Below are 20,550 nucleotides of genomic sequence, written 5' to 3'. Positions count from 1 at the left end.
GCAGCTGGGATCTTTGTCCAGGGAGGCTGGTATTGACAAGGCAATAGGGAGACAGACTCAAACCCTCAGCCTTTGGAGGCATCTCGTGCTCAGTGTAAGGGAGAGGTACCCCTACAAGGATGATGTCCTATGTCAGTTAGGCAAGTGGACCAACATGGAGAACGGCATTCAGAACCTCAGGGAATTGGCTATGCTGAGGCTGTGTTTGATATGGTTTATGGTGATCTGAATGATGAGTGGTCACCCATGGATCCAGATCAGGCCCCTTGCACACAGTCGATGTGGCGGAAGCTCCTGCAAAGTGCACCAGGAGCACATTCCAAAGCACTAGCAGTAGCGTCCTGGTGGCGAGACACCCAGACTCAAACAGTGGATGAAGTGGCTGGCCAGATCCAGCAATATGAGGGAAATCTCCTTTCCTCCCAACATGCCTGGGTTTCAGCTATAAGGGAACTGTCTCAGAGGCTCCAGAAAATGGAAGAGGACATGTCCTACGTTCCACCTGCACAGGCCGATGGCTCAGCTATTAGAAGCAGGTGTTTCCCCACCCAAGAGAAGGGCAGTGGAAGACACACACCACAGGGCACCCTGTGGTTCTTCCTCCGCGACCATGGGAAAAGCATGAGGAGGTGAGATGGACAGCCCACTCCCGCCCTAGCTGCACGAGTACAGCAGCTGAAAGGGAAGACCACCATGAAAGGGGAGTCTTCCAAGAGAGACACAGCTCCAGTGTCCAGTCGGAAATCCCCCAGACAGAATAGAATGGCCAACGTTATGCTTGACCCTCTTGAGGGGGCCTGTGAGTCATTCTTGCAGGAGTTATTCTTACAAGTGAGTGATGGTGAGCAGGACTAGAGGGGCCCTGCCTCCAGCCAGGTGGAGGAAAGGGACAATCGAATTTACTGGACAATGTGGATCCAATGGCCTGACACATCAGACCCACAAGAATATAAGGCTTTGATAGACACTGGCGCACAGTGCACCCTGATGCCATCAAGCCACAGTGGGGTTGAACCCATCTGTATCTCTGGAGTGACAGGGGGATCCCAACAGCTGACCCTATTAGACGCTGAAGTAAGCTTAACTGGGAAGGACTGGCATAAGCACCCCATTGTGACTGGCCCAGATGTCCCGTGTATCCTAGGTATAGACTACCTCAGGAGAGGGTACTTCAAAGACCCAAAAGTGTACCGGTGGGCCTTTGGTATAGCTGCCCTGGAGGAGGTTGAGCAATTGTCCACCTTAGCCGGCCTCTCAGAGGATCCCTTGGTGGTGGGGTTGCTTAAGGTTGAAGAGCAGCGAGTGCCAATTGCTACCAAGACGGTGCACCGGCGGCAGTACTGTACTAACCGAGATTCTTTAGTCCCCATCCATCAGCTGATCCGTCGACTAGAAAGCCAGAAGGTGATCAGCAAGACTCATTCACCTTTCAGCAGCCCTATATGGCCAGTGAGAAAACCTAATGGCAAATGGAGACTGACCGTGGACAACCGTGGCCTGAATGAAGTCACGCCAGCGATGAGTGCTGCAGTGCCAGACATGCTAGAGCTCCAGTATGAGCTGGAGTCGAAGGCAGCCAAGTGGTACGCCACGATTGACATCGCTAATGCGTTTTTCTCCATCCCAATAGCACCAGAGTGCAGGCCACGGTTTGTGTTCACTTGGAGGGGTATCCAGTACACCTGGAATCGATTGCCCCAGGGGTGGAACCACAGCTCCACCATTTGCCATAGACTGGTCCATACTGCACTGGAGAAAGGTGGGGCTCCAGAACACCTGCAGTTCATTGATGATATCATTGTATGGGGGGACACAGCTGAGGAAGTCTTTGAGAAAGGAAAGAAGATAATCGAAATCCTCCTGAAGGCTGGTTTTGCCATCAAGTGACAGAAAGTTAAGGGGCCTGGAAGGGAGATTCAGTTCCTAGGAATAAAATGGCAAGATGGGCGTCGCCACATCCCAATGGAGGTGATAAACAAGATAACAGCCATGGCCCCACCAACCACTAAAAAGGAGACTCAGTCTTTCCTGGGTGCTGTGGGGTTCTGGAGGATGCACATCCCAAACTACAGCCTGATTGTGAGCCCTCTCTACCACATAACCCGCAAGAAGAACGATTTTGAATGGGGCCCTGAGCAACAACAAGCCTTTGAACAAATTAAGCAGGAGATTACCCAAGCAGTGGCCCTCAGGCCAGTCCAGGCAGGGCAGGAGGTTAAGAACATGCTCTACACCGCAGCCGGGGAGAATGGCCCTTCCTGGAGCCTCTGGCAGAGAGCAGATGGGGAAACCCGAGGCCGACCTCTAGGCTTTTGGAGCCAGGGATACAAAGGCTCTGAAGCTAACTATACACTGACTGAGAAGGAGATACTGGCAGCGTACGAAGGAGTTCGGGCTGCCTCAGAAGTGGTCGGCACTGAAACACAGCAACTCCTGGCACCCCGACTGCCAGTGCTGGGATGGATGTTCAAAGGAAAGGCTCCCTCCACACATCATGCAACAGATGCCACGTGGAGTAAATGGGTTGCGTTGATAACACAACGGGCTCGAATAGGGAATCTCAACCCCCCAGGAATATTGGAGGTGATCACAAACTGGCCAGAGAGCAAAGATTCTGGGATGTCACCAGAACAGGAGGTGACACGTGCTGAGGACGCCCCACCATATAATGAGCTGCCAGAGGAGGAGAAACGAGATGCCCTGTTCACTGATGGGTCTTGTCGCATTGTGGGAAAACATCGACGATGGAAGGCTGCTGTGTGGAGTCCCACACGACGAGTCACTGAAGCTGCTGAGGGACAAGGTGAGTCGAGCCAGTTTGCAGAGGTGAAAGCCATCCAATTGGCTTTGGATATTGCTGAGTGAGAGAAGTGGCCGAGGCTCTATCTCTACACTGACTTGTGGGTGGTGGCAAATGCCCTGTGGAAGTGGTTGCAGCAATGGAAAGAGAGCAACTGGCAATGCAAGTGTAAACCCATCTGGGGCGCTGAAGTATGGCAGGATATTGCAGCCTGGGTGGAGAACCTCATCGTGAAGGTGCGCCATGTGGACGCCCATATACACAAGAGTCGGGCCACTGATGAACATCAACACAACCAGCAGGCAGACCAAGCTGCTAAGATCGAAGTGGCTCTGGTGGACTTGGACTGGCAGCGTAAAGGTGAACTGTTCATAGCCCAGTGGACCCATGAGACCTCGGGCCACCAAGGCAGAGATGCAACATACAGGTGGGCTCGTGATCGAGGGGTGGACCTCACCATTGACACCATCGCAGAGATCATCCATGGATGTGAGACATGTGCTGCGATCAAACAAGCCAAGGGGGTGAAGCCCCAGCGGAATGGAGATCGATGGATGAAATATAAATATGGAGAGCCCTGGCAGATCAACTACATCACACTGCCACAGACCCGCCAAGGCAAGCGCCATGTGCTTACAATGGTGGAAGCAACCACTGGATGGCTCGAAACTTATCCAGTGTCCCACGCCACCGCCCGAAATACCATCCTGGGCCTTGAAGAGCGAGTCCTGTGGTGACACGGCACCCCAGAGAGAATTGAGTCAGACAATGGGACTCACTTCCAAAATAACCTCATAAATGCCTGGGCAGAAGAACACAGCATCGAGTGGGTCTACCACATCCCCTACCACGCACCAGCCTCTGGGGAAATTGAGAGCTACAATGGCCTGTTAAAAACTACATTGAAAGCAATGGGAGGTGGAACCTTCAAACACTGGGACATACATCTGACAAAGGCCACTTGGTTAGTCAACACAAGAGGATCTGCCAATTGAGCTGGCCAGCTCAGTCAAAACTTCCATGTGTTGTAGATGGGGATAAAGTCCCTGTGGTGTGCATGAGGGACCTGCTGGGAAAAATGGTCTGGGTTAGTCCTGCGCTGGGCAAAGGCAAACTGATCCACAGGATTGCTTTTGCTCAAGGACCTGGGTGCACCTGGTGGGTGATGCAGAAGGATGGAGAGGTCCGATGCGTACCACAAGGGGACTTGATTGTGGGTGAGAACATACCATGAGTTATATTGTGTTTTTGTTAATTGTTTTTTTTGTTTTTGTTAATTGCTAAATGGCAGCTGGGCATGATGCAGATGGCATAGAATAAAGGGATGGATTATGTCCTGGTTCAGCTAGGATAGGGTTAAGTTTCCCCAGCAGTGGGGAGGGAGCTCTAGCCGGGTTATTCAATACCATGCTCACGTCAGGTCCGGTCGTCCAAGTGCGGGAAGAGCAGGGACGGCTTTTGTCCGGGTCAGTCCCCTCACTGCTGTATCCGTGCAGTGTATCCCTTGTTCTGTTCATTGTTATTACTGTTATTGTTATTGTTGTTCGGTTTGTTGCTGTTACACTGCTGTATTAAACCTCTCCTTATCTCAACCCCTGGGTGTGTATTTCACTCCCTGCCCCGTCCGGTCTGAGGGTGGGGGAGGGGCAGAGACAACGTGGTCTCGGGTCCCAGCAGGGCCTAAACCATCACAGTTGGTTATCTTGCGTTTTTGTGTTTCAAAACCACATTTCAAAATATTTTTCTGAGGCACTTTCACTCCCCTGTACATAAGCCAGGAGCTTTCTGGCTCACCAGTTCACCAACAGGGCCTGAGGCCTGTTGCTCCTTAGTCAGCCTGAATCCAAGTACCACTAGGGGTCAAGTGTATCCGCCACAGCTAAGGAAAGATGCAGAGCACGCTTTATAAGCTGGGTGTTTTTGTTCCCCAGGCTGAGACTGCAGAATCATCAACAATTACCTGTGGGAATTCAAAGAGGACAAGAGAGCTTTCAGGTGGCAGGAAAAAATATATAAACTCTGTTTAAAAAGTGGGCAGAGAATTACAGATCAGTCAGTCTGATTATAATTCAGTGAGCAAGAGGAGATGTAGCAAACAGTCAAATAAACAATATGCAGAAGATGATGAAAAACAACCATCATGGATTTTTTTTTAAAAAGATAGAATTATCAAATCTTGTGGTTAGGCAAGATGTTATATATCTTGGCATCAAAACTGACAATCCTTGCAAATAATTCAGGGTAACGCAAACTGAACTAAACTATTAATAGGATGAGTACTGTTAGACCTTCTTAGTATGGTGTTCCAGCCATTTATCAAAGGTGGGCTGTCAAGGAGGACAGACAGACCAAGCTGAGTTCAGAGCATCCTCTCTTTGGTCTAGTACTATTTGACATTTTCATTAATTGCTTGCATGAAGGAAGAGAGACAATGAAGATGCAGAAAGAACTACAGAAAAGATGCAGAGGAATTTGCAGATGGAATTAAAGAGGAAGGGAGTGGAAATATGTTGGAAGAGTTCAGACTGATTTTCAAAAATTAGGGAAATTATTTGCTATGTTTAGGAACAATAAAAAGCATAAATACAAGGAATCTCTCTATACAGAAGAATCTGGAGTTGTAGATGATCACAGAATGAGATAACAGTAGCATATTGTAAAAACAGGCAAACATCATATGGGGATGTATAAATGAGAATTTTAACTGTAAGATATGTGAAATATTTCTTCTGCTGGGAACAAATAAGGCCCACAGTACCATGTCCAGTTTTGGACACCACAATTTAGGAAGGAGGAAATCTGTAAAACAGTAACAAGAATTTAAAAAAGATATAGAAAAGATATAAAGATATAGAAAATATGGCTTATGAAGAAAGAATGTAGAAAAGGCAGCTGCTTTATACAGAGCAAAGAAGACTGAAGCAAGAACTTGCAGAAGTCTTCAGCCATCTAAAGGTAGTAGTAAAAATGGAAGAAAGACATTTTACACAACTAGTGTAGGACAAAGAGCAATGTGTTTAGACTATAGAAACGTATTTTAGAATCTGAAAACACTTTTTAAGAGCAAGGAAAAGTTATCCCTGGAATAGACTTCCCATAGAGGTTATGGAATCATCACTGCATATTGGATAAATATCTACCATACAGCAGGACAGGTAGATTTGCAAAGATATAAAAAACCCTAGTCCATTTTACAGGATCTCATGAATTCTTTATACATAGCAGAAAACTATCAGTTTGAGGTACATAGTAAGTGGTATGTGGTAGGATAAAAGGACTTGGCTGTGGTCAGCTGCTTCAATTTCTCCATCCATTAGTTTAACTATACATTTACACTGAAAAGATACCTATGTCAGTTCCTTTAAGATCCGCTTGACAGTCCTCACATCTAAGGAATTTGGTATTCTCTCACCTTGGGAACTCTCCTGTGATTTCTGAAATATTTGCCAAACTTTTCTCTCCTCTCCCCCATTTAGGAATTCAGTTTGCAGTGGGGTTCCAACCTATTCGGTCCTGTGGTGGTTTAGCCCCTGCCGGGGTCTGAGACCACGCGGCCGCTGCCCCTCCCCCACAAAGGGAGTGAAATACAAAGCCCCGAGACTGAGGTAAGGACAGGTTTAATACAACAGTGCAACAGCAACACAACCAACAACAACAATAACAATAACAGTAACAGTAATAACTATGAACAGAGAAAAATATGTATCAATACAGCAGTGAGAGGACGGGTTGCACAAACCCCACGCGATCACCGATTCTTCCCGCGCTCTGGCGCCCAGACATGACGTCAGCATGGTATATGAATAATCCGGCTAGAGCTTCCCCCCACTGCTGGGGAAACTTAACCCCATCCTGGTTAAACCAGGACAGGTCCTCAGTGGAGAAGTTTGGGTTTTTTTCATTTGGTATCAAAACATCCTTTTAAATAGCAATGTATTTGGCTGAGCGAATAGAGGTACTCATGTCCTTATGTCAGATGCTCTTCTGTTGAAGGCTGAAGCCAAGCTTAGGTTTAACCTTAAATTTTATTCAAGGTCTTTTTAGAGGTCAGTTCAGAGGTAAGAACCTGCATGTGCTTGTTTGTAAGCTCCACACTTCCCATACAGAACCTGCTGTACCTGGGCTAGTTGCTAAGTTTGATTTACCTTTTTACTTGATAAATCAGTATTTCTGAGGAGAAGCCACTTCTAATAGTGACCTGACTGCATGTTTTTAATGACATAGTTAGAAAAGCCCATTGATCTGATTAGAGCTCAACGATCTGTAGCTCAGGCAACACGTCTAGCATCCACATTTAATAGCTGTTCTTTTCAAGTCCTCTTGACCTAATTGTTTAGTGTTTGTTGTTTCATAGTTCAAGTTAGATGTACTCAATAATACACTAGATGATTGTTAACTGAAGTTCTTGTTTGGGGAAATTACTGCAATTTTGAATGAATTGCAATACACTTGATCTATGTACTCAGTTATATTTGACTAATTTAAATATCTGATTTGTTAATATTTAATTTCTTAATAAAGTTTTACAAAAGCTCTGTAAAAAATTTTATATATATATATAAAAAGACTAAAGTTAAAATGAGTTGGTAATGGAAAAGATGCACTGAACAATTGCAATTTAGTTCAATTAGTTAATCTTTTTTTTAATATAGCATTACAAAAAATAAATTATCTATACCACCTGCCACAATCTTCACCACAGTCGTGGTGCAAAAGGATGAACTCCAGAAGGGTGAGCCCAGGACTCATAAAGGCCTCACAGAAAAGTTCCCTACACAATGCTTGGTTGTCACACAGCTGCTTAGAGACTCAGGAATCCTCCTCCCCTTATACTTCCAGTTGTGCCTGCGAGAGTGAACAAGCCTTGATCCCAGAGCTCCAGGCTGTATGTGCCTTGGGATTTGCGCATGCATTGACCAAAAGGCAACAACTGTGAATCAGAATTACTAGGTATGCAAACTTCCTCCGAGTAGCTCTTATTTTTGCCTGCTGTGGCAACCATCCTTTCTGCCATCATGGGGACTCCCCACACAAAGCATCCCGCCAGTTCTCATGCAGCAGAATGGGTGGCTGCTGTGCTGCGGCACAGGGTAGAGAAGCAGATCCCTGCCATGCTGGACGCCAGCCTCCCACCTGCACCAGCAATGAAGGCATGACATGGCAGTGCCAGCAAGCACCCCAAGGATTTCCCCAAATTTTACCTTTCAGTCCAATTTTGTTTGGCTTTAATACAAGAATTTTTGCTTTCTAGGTTGATGTTTGCCTTCAAATTCCTATCTTCTAGAGTTAATACTGTGCAGTCTGTCACATACTTCACATGAGTGCAAGTCAGATGTGCAGTACAGTCACAAACAGGTTGTATGGCTTTCTGAGAGCAGCTACCTCCTGTACAAGCACACAAATTAACACAAACAGAAATCACACTTGCCCCTGTAGCACCAAGCTTGTTACTCGCATGCTACACAGTCCCTTTATACATTTCAGATGAGAAACTGGAAATACAGGGCAACTCAATGTGTGCATGCACTCACCTTCTCAACCCAAAACCTTGAACTAGTTTAACTCCAGAATAAGACATACCTACATAGAGTACTACCATACACAGTTTCAAACCTGTCAGGGTACTCAGTTGTTTTTCATAGAGTCTCAGAATAACTTTACAAATGGAATAAAGTTGCACTGGCTGAAGAATTCCATGGAATTAAATTCTCCTCTAAAGAAGTAGTGTGATTCAGAGGAGAGGTAAGTTGCTTAATTAAAAAAAAAAACAGTTGAAAAAATCATGTCTCAGTGTCCTGGTTTCAGCTGGGATAAGGTTAATTTTCTTCCCAGTAGCTGGTACAGTGCTGTGTTTTGGATTCAGCGTGAGAATAATGTTGATAACACGCTGATGTTTTAGGTGTTGCTAAGTAGCGCTTATCCTAAGTTAAGGATCTGGCAGTGTTCTGCCAGCGAGCAGGTGCACAAGAAGCTGGGAGGGAGCGTGGCCAGGACAGGTGACCCGAACTAGCCAAAGGGCTATTCCATACCATAGGACGTCATGCTCAGTACATAAACTGGGGGGAGTTGGCGGGTGGGGGAATTGTTTCTGGGGTTTCTGTCAGTGGGTGGTGAGCAATTGCATTGTGCATCACTTGTCTTTTCCTGGGTTTTATTTCCCTCATGCTCTTTTTTATTACATACCTTTTCATTATAATTATTACTATTGTATTTTGTTTTATTGTTATTATGTTTTATTTTAGTTATTAAACCATTCTTAACTCAATGCACAAGTCTTACTTCTTTTTCAGTTGTTCTCCCCCTCCCACCAGGAGGGGGCATGTGTTAGTGAAGAGCTGCGGGGTGCTTGGCTGCTGGCTGGGGTTAAACCACAACACTGTGGTCAGACTTGGTCAGAATGGAAATGTCAAAATTGGATCCTAAAATAACAGCCGTGGCCACCCAGACTTTCAGTATTGATCGATCTTTGCTGCAGAGACCACTATTTGATGTTTTTTAGTAAGCTTACATGGATGTGAGGTTCTTTTTTTTGTACATTCACTAAAAGCTTCGCATCTTTGTAACACAAAAGGGAAAAATACTTAGAGGAAACAAGATACAGTCATTTTTACATGAGTTGCTTTGGTTTTTTTGACTGATAATTCCTCAATGAGCTGAAGTTTTATAGCACAGCTCCATATGGAAAATGCATCTGAACACACAGAAAACCAAATACACAGCAAAATAGGTATTGCAGTCCTGCAGAAGTTTCAAGGTAATAACTCAGTTTAGTATGTTATTCAGCCTTTCTCATTCCCTGAAAAAACCCAAACCCAACCCAATACAGTTCATCAGAATTCAATACTTGCTGTGCTGCAATCTTAATTTAGCTAAAAGTTCTTGAATCCTTTCCACTCTTGGATGTTTCTTCATTGCTCAAAATAGTCAGTCACATAAAACTTGAAGCATTTTAAGCTCTACCTTCTTGTTCTGCTTTTACTAGTATTACTTAGCTATAAGCTTAATATTTAATGTTTTGGCACTTGCTCCAAGTTATTGGTGTTATGAGAAAATCTATTAATTTGTCTGCATTTCTAGGGCAGACTCAACTGTGTCAGGACTCTATAACATGCAAATATCTGAACTACTATCTGCTGCCTTGGTTGCTTTATACAATTAACATAATTACTTTCTATTGTTTTTTCTTTTAAATGCCTTCCCGAGTCCTTCCTGAATTATGACACAATATTTTGAGATAATCTTTGTAAATACTGGTCATTCTTATTTCTTTCCTTATTACTATCCAGAGAATGTTTCATTTAGTCTGACTGCAGTTTCACAAGTTTCTAAACCTGAATTTCAGAATTCATTAAAACCACTATGAATATTTATCACAATGTATAAGCAAAACATCACACTAGTGCATAACATGAAAATGAATTGAAGGCTGTATTTTCCCATACTTTATGACATGGGGATGACATGCTTCATGATGTTATTACATCTCCTACAGTATTTTATTCTTCAGACTTTTTCGTCTTCCCAGAAATTTGTTCTCTGCAACAATTAAAGATCTCTGATTATGTCAGGAGGTGTTGCAAGTAATACCTATAAGAACCTTTAAACTTCATTGGGATGGTATTTTGTCACATAAAAGGAAATAAAACCCTTAGGCAGTCTGCTCTGAGAATAAGATGCCTTTTATGTGTGGGAAGGGGTAACTGAACTAGCTTAATTTTTACAGTAGAGTAGCTTAAGTATATATTTGCATGCTTGTATTTATATGCATATTTTCCATTTTGCCAGTGTAGTTCTCAAAATTTAACAGCAGCATTCAACTCTGTTTGAGGTAAGTGGTGGTAATTTTCATGTAAAGTTAGAGGAAAGTCATATGAGAAAACAACAAAGTAATGCAAATCAAGAAGTAACACAAATCATAAGAGTTTGCATTAGAAATTCTAAAGAGCTGTAGTCTGATAACAGGCAATCTTTAGCAGTCCCTGTCTTACAGACTTGCTTCTCTCTAAATACTGAGAGTAAACAAAAATGCTTCTTCATCACAAAACAAATTAGTTTAATGAAAACTTTAAAAAAACCCCAAACCACAGTCTTTTTGTTAGGGAGCACTCAATGTACTACCTTTACTTCGGTACATGTCACTTCCTTCCAAAAGAAAAACACCTCATACGCCTACTCTGGGAAGGTCAGAGTTGTATGTGCTGTATTCCACCCCTTTAAACAGAGCAGCTCTCTTCAGCAGCAATTTAAACACCAGTAACTAATTTTAAGTATTATATAAAAAGAAAATCTTGGCAGGCATGTGCCATTCATTGTATTTAGTTATTTTATTTTCACCATCCAAACTCAGAAGAAACGCACAGTTAAATTTCAGGTATCAATATACAGTTTTCTAAAACACATCCCTTTTATGTTCTCTTCAGCAAACCATGGGTTCAAATGTTTGCAGTCCAACCATAAGTAGCAGGTGTCTTTCCCCTCCCCACCCCCAAGGGACTTTTCCTACTTTAATATAAAGTATTGTAAACCTCTTATTCAAAAAGCAAAATTCAGAAAAAAATCCTTAGTCAAACACCTTTTCAAAATTGCTGTCTGTTTCTTTTGGTAGAGTAATTCTTGTATTTTTCAGTCAGGTTAGGTTTCTGTGAGTATTAAGGCAGACGATACACAGTTTAGAAATATATTAGCACATATTTGTCATGGTATGGCATTTTCAGTAGACACCAGTGTTTTGTAAATCACTAGGCATTTCACATTTCAGAAAGCTTCTTCAGCATTGATCATCAGCCTTTTTCCATCAGTTTTCTTGTTCTACGTTTTTACTTTTGCTCTCAGAACTCTATCCTCCAGGTGTCTGTGATCACACATTCCTGAAAAGCTTGCTTTCTTTACACAAGAGTTACATTTCTTCGTGCTTCATACAGTAACATCTTTTTCCATACATTTGAAGGCAGTTGGTCAACATCTCAACTAAACACAACAATTAAAAGCTTAATTTCTGGGAAAAAAAATAAAATTTACATACCCTTTTATAGTTATATTCATCTGTATATTTAGTAACAATTATCTCAACTATGGAAGTTTTTAATCAATACTAGAACTTGACAATATAGGTTTCTTTTCCTGAAAATTCACTCCTCCTCTGGCTTATTACATGAGTGTTGCAAGGCAGTGGAATATATTTTAAAAACAATTTTGAAACTTCACATATTTATACTGATAGACAACAAACCAATATTATACTAGACAATACTTGTCTGCAGAGATTCTATAAAACATATTGTGCACTTACAAAAAAATCTTTCACTTCAAATATAAGTGCAAAGCAGTAGTTAATATTTTAATTCTACATCATAGCAGCAGTCATGTATGCATAAACAACACTTTCTACAAAAAAAAAATCACAGCATTTTGGGAAGCATAATGATTACACTAAAGTATGACAAATGCAAGGCCAACTGAAGAAAGTTTCTAAAACAAAAAAATGAGTCTGTCAATACAAAGGCTGTATAAAAATATGGCATTATACAATGCTACTGTAGATCTGAGAGCTTTTGAAATGCAGTGGTGTTTGTTTGTTTGTTTTTAAAAAGCTTACTACAATTGGCAGTAGCAAATTTAGCAAAATCACTGCATTTACATCCTCAACAGCTTTTTGAGAAAACCATTTGGTCCGCTTCAGGACCTAAACATTGACACTGCAGGTGATCACACATTCCCCAAGAGTCCTAAGCAGTACTTGGTCCCATGCACCCAACTGATAATACTCATCCTGAATGCTCAATCCCTTTGCACAGACAGACTTGTTACAAAAGACTGTATGTTCCTGACCAACAGCAGGAAATTACACTGCAGTGTAAAGGTATGGCTCTCTCTAAAAATTATAACATATTAAAGTAAAAAAAAATCCACAAAACACTTAATTATCCTTGAGTTTAACACTGTATTTATGCAATCAAATATACTATGTAATCAGTCATACTGTAGTAGAACAAGAAAAAGACTTTTTATTCACTTGAAACATAGCAGACTGGAAGATTTCTTCATTGTATTACACAAACTTCCCTGAGATTTTTACATAAATTATGTTTAGTCTACTATATATTGGAAACCAGTTAGCTACTGAGTGTCATACACTGCAAATTTTACATAATTCCTGCGTATGTTATCCAGCTAAAATGCTCTTTCAATCTTTAAAGCTTTATCTTCTTTTGTTACATAAAACATGTATGCACAACTGAGACTACAATTGCAAAGACATTTTTTGCACAAAATTTTAAATCTTTAAAGCAACATACAGAAAACACATGTTAAGGTGAACAAAGCACTTTAAAGTTCTTTGCAGCTTAAAACCTGACTGTGAAATTAGTTTTAAAAATTATGCAAGTGCTTGGTGGCAAGAAAACCAACAGAAATATTATGAAATGCAATGGGCAGAAAGAGGGCTGATGCTGCCCTCCCTATTTAGCAATCTCCCATATTTTAAAATCATGATTTGGTATGAGTGATTGTGGGAGAGAAACATCATAGTGGTACAAAACATTGCTATACTGGCACAATGTTACACTAAGTAAGGATTGTTTTATTTATTTTTTAAAGTTGAGGTACTTAAACTTCTGGTAAGATGAAGGTAGTTAACCACAAATCTTAAGGAGGCCCCACAGTGAAAGTAACTCCTTTGTTTCACTGACTCACTGCCACAAATTTTAAAAATTAACACTTCATTTTAAATACAAATCTGGCTGTCAGGTCAGTTTGCAGAGTTGTATATCCCCATAATAATTGAACTTCTCTCAGCAAAAGTCCAAGACGAACAAGCATTGTACTTCACAAACAATAATGCTTAAGAATAAGTAATAACAAAAAGAACATTATTTGAACTAAAAATAAACAAAACCTGCAACTTTACCGCTTTGAGATATGAGATTATCCCCAAGTTTTATGCCTGGAGGCAAAACTAAAGAGTTGTCCTGTCTACAAATTTTTGTTAGACTTCTTTCAAAAGCTTATACAGCATAAGTAATCTGTTAGGTAGCTCTGATCATATTCCAGTTCTCAGCAACTGGGATCATGCCCTCGCCCCTGCTAAGTGTGGAGCAATTGCACTTGTAATTCCTCATTGAAAACACTCTTATGTTGGGTATTACCACAGAAAGAAATAGGACGTAATTTGGGCCTTATCTGGGCCTTATTACAAACCAGACTTGATGTGGTTGTGACTGGCCATATCAGATACAGGGTCAAAAGCATTCTTTTTTGTGTACTACAAGGAAGGTAATAAGGTGATCATCTTAACAGCAAAGTGAGGAACTGTGAAATGGAGGGCATTTTCTAGATTTTTAATTCTGCTTTAAAAAGTTCCTGATTTACAGATGCACTTATCACTGCATGAAAATTACAACTATGGAAAGAATAAAAGAGCAGCATTTAAAAGCAGTATGTTTAGCTTTTTCGTATTCAGAAACAAACTGAAGACACTGCCTTGTATAAAATTACTTCATTTCTACTTCTTATCACTGTATCTTCAATTATATAAAGGGACTCTAATACCTACTCAGGAGAGGAGAAGAAGAGTAAGAAAAACTGGGTAACGTTTGCTTTTTCATTTTAAATTAAAATTTTCACATGGATGAGTAAGGTTTCTGGCTCTCCAAATTAAGAACAACTTGCTCCCTTTCCCCTCAAAATACTCACAGTACATCACACAGCCTACTATACCCCTTTGTATATATTGCTGGCTGATACTGATTCAAATGGGCACATCAAAAGTTTCTGGGTTACATAACCACTTCTATTTTGATATACAGAGAAGCCATTTTTGCATTAACAATGAAAACGTTATAAAACTATATTAACACACACAAGTTCTTGTGCAACACACAAAACAGGGTGCCAAGTCACTATATACTCAACTATATACTCTGTGTATCTCCATTTCAACAAGGAAATACACTGTGTTTTCATCTCAATCTCACATTTTAAGTCACCTCTTTTTTGCATTGCCAAGTAAGGCAAATAATGGTGTTGTGGACTGATTATTTTATTTAGAAAAGTAATTTCTCTCCCTATTGAGAATTTCAACATGTTCTCATAGTTACAAATACATCCTGATAAAGAAAACCAGAAGGATTCTTCAGTATGGAGATTGAGATAGGATATTTGCCACACAGATTTTACTTCCAGCAAGGGTAAGATGCACATGTGTACACACATCAATTACACACAGCAGACCAAGTACATTTTGTTCTGCATTCCAACACATCCTCTGAAGGAGGGACAGTTTTCTCAGCCACCCATGTTGTCCCTTATATGATCCACTCGCTGAGCAAGATCCCTAAAGGTGGGGCGCTGCATAACATTATTGTTCCAGCATTCTTTCATGATAGCGTAAATCTGAAAAAGAAACAAAGAAAATCAGTAGTAGGTAAACAGATGCTACAAATAGTTAATAGTTACTTTGAACTGGTCCAAAGAACATCCAACTAACTTTATGTTTCTAAGCAACAGTGACTAAAGTCTTGCTATACAGATCAGTTTATCAGCTTGATTCCAGTGACAGTGAGAAGTGATGATAGCTAGCTCTGCAAAAGCCCTTATTATAAAAGATTTCTTTTTTTAAAGTTAGCATAGAAATTCACTCAGCTAGTTTTTGACACTTTTAAGAGACTTATGTTATTTTGCTAGGTGTTTATCTTCTTGCTTGCTCATATTTTTTGAAAAGCTAAAAAATGTTTAAAATCACAAATGCTTCACAAGTCTGACCAAAAAATGGATTTACAAAGACATCAATTCTAAATTAAGCTCCCCCTGCAATGTTAACATAGACTTCTCCACATTTGTATATTAAATTCTGAATTATTCTTCCTACATAATAAGAAATAAGCCAGAAAAGTTACTGTGCAAACTGAACCCACTTCTAGTAGAAGTAGATTTAAATGATTTTTGGAAGATATTTCCATTACAATAGGCATTTGGCAACAGTTTTCTTTTTTCCCAAACAGGTAGCTGACACCTGGTCGCCAAAGAACTTGCCAAGCTCTTCACCTGTACTCTTCTCACTAATTTAACCCAGATCATTATCATCAACTTCTCATACTTTCAATAATTTTTAACATGTTGCTTAAGAACAATCTGCGCAGCGCCCAGGAAAAAAAAAGTAGCATTGGTTTCTTATTTTTCAGCAAATCTGAAACTTCCGCATTGACCAAGCTGCTTTAGACCCAAGTCTCAAGCAGCTTGTAAGATACAGACATCTGGAAGATTTAATATCTGTGAGGACTGGCCTTTCAGGATCAAAACAGGAACACCACAGTTTCTCACAAAAGAGAGACATTTCCATCTTGCTTTGATATCTGAAGAAATGTCAGACATTGAACCCTTTGCATTAGTTTGGACACAGTTTCAGTAAAACAGATTACGTATTATCTTATACATATGACATTCAGGTTATCTACAAAAAGCCAAACCTTTGCAATTCAACAACTGCTGTACTCATACATATAATGCAAAAAGGTTATTTCAAAGGCTTCTCTTTTGATTGTCTACAGACCATTTCTTCTTCTGTGGCTTCCCAGCCCCACCTAGTCTCTCTCTTTTCTGCTAGACCACTTGACCCTGATCTCTCCTTTTTCCAGTTTTGAATGGATTATTTCTTAACTTATTGCCAAGTGTGCTTGATTTTAAAGGGATGCAGCAATTGATCTGAGCTAGAAGTTATACATGTTAAAAAGCATAACTATTTTACTTACACTCTTTCCCTAATGATTCACCTACCCAGTCCTACCAGTTTGACTCAAGCTGAAGTGCACCCTGCTCTGAAGAATAGAGAACTACAAGACTTAGAAGTAGTATGAAAGTATTTTTAAAAACATCTTTGAGTATTAGCAAAAAAAAAAAAGAACACTGAATTAATTTGTGTGCTCTGAGGATGGCTTTACATACATATACACTTCAGTATCTAAGAAGAACATGAATACAGATCTGACAGCCCTGAACATACAAAATCTCATTCATATACTTAACTGGACCTACAGTCTGCAGGTAGCTCTTGGCTGAGAATGCTCGACAGTGAATAATATGCATGATAAACATGGGTATTCTTATGCTTGAGGAGGGAAGAGCAAGAGAAGGGAAATAATCAAGATAAGGAGTTCTTTAAATCTTGGAATTAAATGTGAAAAACCTCACACAGATATTAAGATACTTCTGCTAAATGTTACAGACTTCAAAAGAACTCACAGTTCACAGCTTGAACATAAATATCTATATGGGACTCCCATGGAACAAGTTCTACATACTAACCTCATTGCCTTAATAAATTATATTTTTGAAAGCCTAAGTGCCCCAGTACAGCAGACAGTCATAATAATCCTACTTCATGTAATTAGAAATCTAGGCTCCTGAGAAAATGCAGTCTAAAGGATCAGACAAGAAAAGTGATTATACTCATCATGCATCTGACAAAATAACAGCACAGCCATTCCAATTGTATAAATACTAATAACCCAAGCAGAACGAAGCACAATGTTTCCATTTACCAGGTACTCACCCCGACTGAGCACCTTTCAGGCTATAGTAACATATTAACACAATACTTCACCTCATCAGGGCATCCATCCGGTCTTGGTAGTCGTCCGTTATTCTTCAAAAGCTCTATCAAGTGAAATACAATCATCTGCCCTTGTTTATCATTGCCAATCATGCGCATGAATTCCTGAAACAGAAAGCTGACGGTCACAAATAATTTTCAAAGGAAAAAAGATGCTGCAATATTCTAACCAAGGGAAAATTCTGTATAAGAAGAATAAATAAATAAATGTTCTGGTAACAGAAGTAACTTTAAGTTACCTTATTTAAATCGACTAAATGTTTATGTATTTGTTTGTCTCAGCCTTAGATTTAGAATGGCATTAAGGATACATGTCATGTTGCAATAAAATAGTTGCACCTGGGATTACTCTTCATGAAGGAGGAGAAAGAACAATCTATAATGAGAGATTTTAAAATCTTTTTCAAACAGTTAGGAGTTACAGGATGGATAACATCTGCACAGACTATCAGTAATTTTCATATTTCCTTTCCTTCTTATGACTTGATACTAATACTTTTTAGCATGTTGGTGCTTCTGATTGGATGCTGCCTCATTAACACTACGGTATCTCCAGAAAAGGATCAGTAAGTATCAACCTATTTAGGTATCGGAACAATGATATCTTTTCAAAAATTTAAAAAAACAAACAAAAAACCACTGAGAACCATTAACTATGTACTTACAGCAGGTGGGCTTTTGCTCTTGTCAATATATGTGAAGAGTTCATACAAGACCACACCAAAACTCCACACATCTGAGGCCACAGAAAATTTGCTTTCTGTCAGAGATTCTGGAGCATACCTGCAATACATGGTAAAAGGAATATTGTTCTGTGCAACATGTGTCTTTTTGGTTTTGAAGATATTTCTTTTAATAAGAGTGATTTTTTTTTCCATTAATAACTGTTCTTTGTTTATAGGTATTAGCATATTCTCATTTCCTTCCACTACCTTCACTAGTAACTATTCTTATAATAATAGTTAATTGGTATTGAAAACGCAAACAATCAGTTAGTGATAACTATATCTGTTTGGGTTTTTTTTCCAACAAAGTTGTAGATATTTTTCTTATCTGTAGTGTAAGTAAACAAGATTTTGATGTGAGAAGGCCTGAAAAGAAAGACAATTATAGGCAGTAAGCATCCTTCCATCACTTTCAGTGAGCCTTGAACTGTGTCTCAGGTACTTCAGGACTTAAATTTTGCAACTCCCAGTAACATTTAGTAAGATGCCATTTTGTATGATTTATGCTTTAGATATGCCATTTTTACAGTGCCTAACAGACTAAAATATAGACTGAAGTCACATGTATGGAATGGCATTTTCTTTTGCTATCACGCCATATCACAGTTATCTGCCAGTATATTTTCTAAGGTATTTCTATGTCTTTATAGAACAGAACTGAAGTATGTATTTTGCATTCTCAATACAGTCTACCAATTTACATTTCACAATCCTTCAGTTTCCCACAGGCTACACAGTGTTCTCTTCCTTTTCAAGCTAAGTGCAGCTCATTGAAACATTACCCAGATACAGACATCTATGCAAATATTCAACCCAGCACTTCATCCTTTCTAATTATATTGTGTGGGATTTAACTCCACTTGGTCAACAGAGGGTCTATCCAACAGATCTCAGTGAAAAAATATGAATGACCAGTGTTTAGGGAACCAAAAGGTCCAAAACTTTGAAAGCATCCTTGGGAATGGGCCCCTTCAGATTTCTTTTATCTTTGAATATCATTCCTGTTGCATAGTATTTCTTTTAAATATTTTGTTGGGGTTTTTTTTTTGAAGTATGTTGAAAAGTCCTACATGCTGTTCTGTAAAGTCAAACATCACCCATGAGACTTCCAACAATGCTGGGCAACTGACTTTAAGTTTGCACTTAAAAATTCTACAATATGCAATACAGTTGGCTGAAACGTCAAAAACTGAAAACAATGATATGATTTCACATACCAAAAGAAGACTTACCAAAATATAGGGCTTTCACCAGGTTCTTTTACTTTGTAGTATTCTTTGTCTTGTGGCAAGACTTTCGTCAATCCAAAATCTCCAATTTTAACTCTGTTCTCATTCTCCACTAAGATATTTCGTGTTGCTAAATCCCGGTGAACGTATCTTTTTGTACCCAGGTACTCCATGCCCTAGGTGTAAAGTTCACAAACACAGTCAGAAAAGAGTTACTTTCACCATTAAGTAGCTGCACTTTCCCTAAAGAGATGAATGAACCTCAAAGTCAAAATCAAACAGATTGTTACCAAAATCGATGTGCTTCAACATTTGTCTTCTCTGAGGAGTTACTGCTTTCAAACACAAGGACTTCCCTTAACTGAAGGGAAATACACAGAGCACTTGTCAGAGCCAAGTATTTTTTGATTATGTAGCTGGATAGCTTTACAGCTCCTTTCTAAGGCCAAATGCAGTTTGCTGATGATAGAAGGAAAACAAAATTTGGGCTAAACTACACATTCCAAGGCAGATGAGAAGACTGTCCTATCTACCCATTTAATTGAATCTTTTCATTTTGTATAGCTGCTTTCCTGATTGCTTTATGAAACTTTTTATTATGATTCCTTGAATCTGGCAAGTATTCTCTGACCGTATTCCCACCTATGTGTCTTGTTGCTCTTCTGTATGGACCATTATTCACCAATACAGTTCCGCTTATTGTTATATTTCCATGGGTTGCTGTAGCTAAACATTGGTCCAAAGCCATGTTGTCTTTTGCTGCTGCAGATCTCTTCTTAGCAAAAAGAATTACTTGCATTGGTAAGAGTGAAATTTGAAAGAAGCCAGTGTGCATAGTGGCATTACTAAAAAGAGATGGTCTTGATTACACAGCAACAAATGAAGGACAGAAGCTGACACTACACAGTGTCAAGAGACACCTGACTCATATGTGAAAGGAAACAAAGCAAGCTCTCAGTTTCAGAGTTTCATAAGAAAGCATCTCACTCCTTTAACACAATTGAAAAGCAATAAATGATGCTAACAGCATCGACGACCTCAAAAGTTTTGAACATCAATGTTACACTATTAGCGCCAAAACATACAAATAGAATAGAACAGAATGGTTTGGGTTGGAAGGGACCTTAAAGATCATCTAGTTCTAACCCCCCTGCCATGGACAGGGACACCTTCCACTAGACCAGGTTGCTC

At 40.0% G+C, this 20,550-nt stretch overlaps 1 protein-coding gene across 12 annotated transcripts in view; it reads right to left on the bottom strand.

Annotated features, from left to right (window-relative positions):
- Nucleotides 1–11,105: 11,105 nt before the first annotated feature.
- Nucleotides 11,106–20,550, bottom strand: part of JAK2 (Janus kinase 2) — a 99,991-nt gene continuing 90,546 nt past the window's right edge. For all 12 annotated transcript variants that reach the window (XM_074856641.1, XM_074856640.1, XM_074856639.1 and 9 more), the window contains 4 exons: nucleotides 19,363–19,535; nucleotides 18,071–18,188; nucleotides 17,397–17,510; nucleotides 11,106–15,190 (listed from right to left, as the gene is read on the bottom strand). In XM_074856641.1, coding sequence (XP_074712742.1) covers nucleotides 15,083–15,190; nucleotides 17,397–17,510; nucleotides 18,071–18,188; nucleotides 19,363–19,535 — 513 coding nt within the window. In that variant the 3' untranslated portion in view covers nucleotides 11,106–15,082. The remainder of the gene's footprint in view (nucleotides 15,191–17,396; nucleotides 17,511–18,070; nucleotides 18,189–19,362; nucleotides 19,536–20,550) is intronic.

This window comes from Strix uralensis, chromosome Z (genome assembly GCF_047716275.1).
Source record: "Strix uralensis isolate ZFMK-TIS-50842 chromosome Z, bStrUra1, whole genome shotgun sequence".
Classification (NCBI taxonomy): Eukaryota; Metazoa; Chordata; class Aves; order Strigiformes; family Strigidae; genus Strix; species Strix uralensis.
The sequence above is the reverse complement of the archived record's forward strand: the minus strand, read 5'-3'. Positions and strand labels throughout refer to the sequence as shown.